This window comes from Chelon labrosus, assembly GCF_963514085.1.
Source record: "Chelon labrosus genome assembly, chromosome: 22".
NCBI classification, from domain to species: domain Eukaryota; kingdom Metazoa; phylum Chordata; class Actinopteri; order Mugiliformes; family Mugilidae; genus Chelon; species Chelon labrosus.
In genome coordinates, this window is record NC_140355.1 from 23,026,846 (window position 1) to 23,031,696 (window position 4,851).

General features: G+C 46.3%; 1 protein-coding gene across 1 annotated transcript; it reads right to left on the reverse strand.

The window, feature by feature from the left end:
- Nucleotides 1-455: 455 nt before the first annotated feature.
- LOC311507356 (fibroblast growth factor receptor 1-A-like) lies at nucleotides 456-3,340 on the reverse strand. The gene is made up of 3 exons (XM_084571669.1): nucleotides 3,028-3,340; nucleotides 2,261-2,391; nucleotides 456-953 (listed from the first exon to the last, which is right to left on the reverse strand). Exons 2-3 carry the CDS (start codon nucleotides 2,352-2,354, stop codon nucleotides 577-579), a joined length of 471 nt encoding a protein of 156 aa, XP_084427795.1. The 5' UTR covers nucleotides 2,355-2,391; nucleotides 3,028-3,340; the 3' UTR covers nucleotides 456-576.
- Between the last annotated feature and the right edge of the window lie 1,511 nt (nucleotides 3,341-4,851).

Consider the following 4,851-nt stretch of genomic DNA (forward strand, 5'->3'; position numbering starts at 1 on the left):
TCAGAAACACTGTAATCTATGACAAACATTTGCCCACATTAACCGCGCTAGTTGTGTACGTACTTTGAGGACGCGAACGTAGGGATGTCCGTCTGGTCCAACTTTGCTGCCGTTAAGGGTGATGTGTTTGAGCCATTGGATGTGAGGTTGCCGGTCACTAAACACTTTACATACGAACTTCACGTCACTGCCAACAACTGCCGTCTGGTTGGCTGGCAGACCGGCCTGGAGGATGGGCCTATGAGGGCTGCGATCTGCAACAGAGAGGTCTGGTAATCAGCAGCAACACATGATGTCCTGAAAACTGAAAAGTAGGAGGAGACTGAACGAAACTGAAACCAGCAGATCATTTCCAACCTTATATCCAAAACATAAAACTGAAACAAGTGAAACTGGACTTGTTGTGTTTGTAGAAGACGTTTCATCCATGACTTTAGTTCTAAATGACTGTTGGAGAGTTCAGGTTCAGGTTTACAGCTTGTTCTAAAATATGGATCATGACACAAACACAGCAAACAGCTGTTCATGGTTCTGATCATTCTGATTAAATGCGTCCAAACTCAAACTCGTTACCGCCTACGTCTTACCGACTACATCCAACATGTAGGTGTGTTCCAGGCTCCCATACTTGTTCTCCAACACACAGGTGTAGTTCCCTCTATCAGACTCATCCACCGACTCCATGATGAGAGTCCACATGTTGACTCTGACCTGAAAGAGTGAGGACAGATTAAATAAAGACGTTAGAACAGCTGGAAGGTCCTCTAACGGTTCCTTCCTCACCTTGTGGCCTCCGATCCATTGGTCTCTCTTGAACTCCTTCCCGTTCTTGTACCAGCGCAGAGAGGGGACAGGGTTTCCCGTCGCTTGGCATCTGAACTTCACCGTGTTCCCGTTAGGAATGGTGAGGAGAGTCTTCATCTTCTCTGGAGTCACCCACTGAGGAGCCAACGCTGAAGGAGGAGCCCAGGACACCAGGTTAACACCATGATGATAAAACTGTAGATATAAACTGAGAGAGAGTAGCAGTGATGTGTCTGGACCAAAAAGCTGCACTTGAACACACCACAAAGACTAAAACCAACAACTAGCTGGTACATACATTCTCCACCTGAGAGGAAATAACTATTTATACCAGTAGGTGGCAGTAGTCTGGATTCATCATTCAAAAGAGGAAACAGGAAGAGCTACTGTTAGCTGGTAGGCTAGGAAGTTAAGAAGAGCTACTGTTAGCTGGGAGGCTAGGAAGCTAGGAAGAGCTACTGTTAGCTGGGAGGCTAGGAAGCTAAGAAGAGCTACTGTTAGCTGGTAGGCTAGGAAGCTAGGAAGAGCTACTGTTAGCTGGGAGGCTAGGAAGCTAGGAAGAGCTACTGTTAGCTGGGAGGCTAGGAAGCTAAGAAGAGCTACTGTTAGCTGGGAGGCTAGGAAGCTAAGAAGAGCTACTGTTAGCTGGGAGGCTAGGAAGCTAAGAAGAGCTACTGTTAGCTGGGAGGCTAGGAAGCTAGGAAGAGCTACTATTAGCTGGTAGGCTAGGAAGCTAAGAAGAGCTACTGTTAGCTGGTAGGCTAGGAAGCTAAGAAGAGCTACTGTTAGCTGGGAGGCTAGGAAGCTAGGAAGAGCTACTGTTAGCTGGGAGGCTAGGAAGCTAAGAAGAGCTACTGTTAGCTGGGAGGCTAGGGTGCTAGGAAGAGCTACTGTTAGCTGGGAGGCTAGGAAGCTAGGAAGAGCTACTGTTAGCTGGGAGGCTAGGAAGCTAAGAAGAGCTACTGTTAGCTGGGAGGCTAGGAAGCTAAGAAGAGCTACTGTTAGCTGGGAGGCTAGGAAGCTAAGAAGCGCTACTGTTAGCTGGGAGGCTAGGAAGCTAGGAAGAGCTACTGTTAGCTGGGAGGCTAGGAAGCTAAGAGCTACTGTTAGCTGGGAGGCTAGGGTGCTAGGAAGAGCTACTGTTAGCTGGGAGGCTAGGGTGCTAGGAAGAGCTACTGTTAGCTGGGAGGCTAGGAAGCTAAGAAGAGCTACTGTTAGCTGGGAGGCTAGGAAGCTAGGAAGAGCTACTGTTAGCTGGGAGGCTAGGAAGCTAAGAAGAGCTACTATTAGCTGGGAGGCTAGGAAGCTAAGAAGAGCTACTGTTAGCTGGTAGGCTAGGAAGCTAGGAAGAGCTAATGTTAGCTGGGAGGCTAAGAAGCTAGGAAGAGTACTTTAAACATGAAATGGTTCCTCCTCTGTCCAACATGGCGTCCTCCCTGAGGCGTCTGTCTCTTACTTGGTTCTGTGTCCTCTGTGGTCGGTCTGGACTGAACCATCAGAACCAGCAGGAAGCAGGACAGCATCAGCAGGAAGCAGCGAGGGGAAGACATCGTGTCCTAAAACGTCCACGTCCACACGATGAAGTCTCTGCAGAGACATGAAGAAATGAAGACGCTGGTCATCCATTAACATGGACTCAGTTGTTCCTCAGACCTGGTGGATGAGGAGTAGTGGTGGTGGTGGTAACCTTGGTAACCTCTACTAATCATCATCAGGTGAGGGACAGAAACATGGAGGTAGAAAAACAAGATGAACCAAGATGGAATCAATGTGGACAGAGACGATGGAGGACATGAAGGAGGACATGGAGGAGGACATGGAGGAGGAGGACATGGAGGAGGACATGAAGGAGTAGGACATGGAGGAGGACATGGAGGAGGACATGGAGGAGGAGGAGGACATGGAGGAGGACATGGAGAAGGAGGACATACTATTTCTTGTCATTCTTTTCCTTCTCAATAATCTTTCATTTTATTTTCTTAGTTATATAGTTGTGTTTATGAGGTTTAGTTGAAACTTTTACAGTTTTTATATCCTGGAAACAAACATTCATCTAAATGTCAGAATAAATCAATATATCATTACACTTAATGAATAAATAAATTCAGATTTATTCAGAAAACTAATTTAATAAATACACCTTAAGATTTAAGACAAAGCACATATTTGCTGAGTTAACCTTTGTATTCCAGGTTGTAATCTCAGGTATAATCTGACTCGTACCTGTGACTCGTCCCGCTGTTAGCTCGCTGCTGTAGCCGGAGAGCAGTGAGCAGTCTGGGGTTACCTCCTCCGCCTGTAGCCGGGGTCCTGCTCTGAGACTGAGGAGCTTCCACTAAAAACCTCATTAAAGTGGAAAAGTCTCCAGCGGCCGGTATCCGACTTATTCCCGGTTTTAAATAACTCTCTTCGGGCCCGAACACATCTGCAGGAGCGGCCCTAACTAACGTCAAAGTCCCGGCGGAGGAACTCCAAACGGCTCCGACCTCGTCCCGGAGAGAAACGTGAGAAAAGCGTTGTTCATTGACGGCGATGCCTCGATATACTCACCGAGAAGGACCGCCTGGGGGCGGAGCCTCCTCCGGTCAACACCCCACCCTCCCCAACACACCCCGGTATCACAACACAAACACACCGGTTCATTCCTATGATTCACTTTAAAAACTTCCTGGATCCGTTATTTCTAGATTTAAACGTAGTGAGTTAAAATTTAGTTTAGATTAAAAACTTTAGATTTAAGCATGAAAACGGAGATTTAAGGTTTTAAACTTTATATTTAAAGATCAAAACATTGATTGAAGGTGTTAAACATTATATTAAAAGATGAAAACATAGAAGACTTAAAGCTGGATGATTGTGATCAGATGTTAATAAAGATCTGAACAGAACTTAAAACTGTAAATGTTAAGGTTAACTAATGATGTCCCTGAATGAATGAGAGTAAATTCCACTTTCACAGCTCCTTCACCCACACAGCTCTGGACAGACGTGAAACCTCTCTGCAGTGATTTTATTTTTTAATAGAAACAGCTGGTGAACATTAGTGTCGGGGAAATGATTCACAGATGTTTATTCTGGATCATAAACAAAGTTTAATTCTCAGGAGTGAATCAGAGAAGGATGTAGCCTCGATTCTTTGGACGTTAACAGCTCACTGTAAATATCCTGACAAACGTATCCTTGTGGCTTTAAGCTCCATCAGTGGTAATGTCAGTTACTGTTAACTGCTGTCTCCTGGAGCCCCTGGTACTCCAGACTCTCCTCTGATGCTGGTGTGAAGAGTCTTAGAGACTAATTAGAGTCTCAGAGTCTTAGAGTCTCAGACATACACTATATTACCAAAAGTATTCGCTCACCCATTCAAATGATCAGAATCAGGTGTTCTAATCACTTGGCCTGGCCCCAGGTGTATAAATTCAAGCACTCAGGCATGCAGACTGTGAAACAAGACATTTGTGAAAGAATGGGCCGCTCTCAGGAGCTCAGTGAATTCCAGCGTGGAACTGTCATAGGATGCCACTTGTGCAACAAATCCAGTCGTGAAATTTCCTCGCTCCTAAATATTCCACAGTCAACTGTCAGCTCTATTATAACAAAATGGAAGCGTTTGGGAAAAACAGCAACTCAGCCACGAAGTGGTAGGCCACGTAAAGTGACGGAGAGGGGTCAGCGGATGCTGAAGCGCATAGTGCAAAGAGGTCGCCGACTTTCTGCACAGTCAATTGCTACAGAGCTACAAACTTCATGTGACCTTCAGATTAGCCCAAGTACAGTACGCAGAGAGCTTCATGGAATGGGTTTCCATGGCCGAGCAGCTGCAGCCAAGCCACACATCACCAAGTGCAATGCAAGGCGTCGGATGCAATGGTGTAAAGCACGCCGCCACTGGCCTCTAGAGCAGTGGAGACGCGTTCTCTGGAGTGATGAATCACGCTTTACCATCTGGCAATCTGATGGACGAGTCTGGGTTTGGAGGTTGCCAGGAGAACGGTACATTTCAGATTGCATTGTGCCAACTGTGAAATTTGGTGGAGGAGGAATTATGGT

What these genes read in the sequence shown, in the direction of transcription:
- LOC311507356 (XM_084571669.1), bottom strand. Translation starts at nt 2,354, where the DNA reads ATGTCTTCCCCTCGCTGCTTCCTGCTGATGCTGTCCTGCTTCCTGCTG. An exon ending in CACAGAGGACACAGAACCAA is followed by an intron (nt 954 to 2,260) that starts GTAAGAGACAGA and finishes CTCCTCCTTCAG; the next exon opens with CGTTGGCTCCTCAGTGGGTG.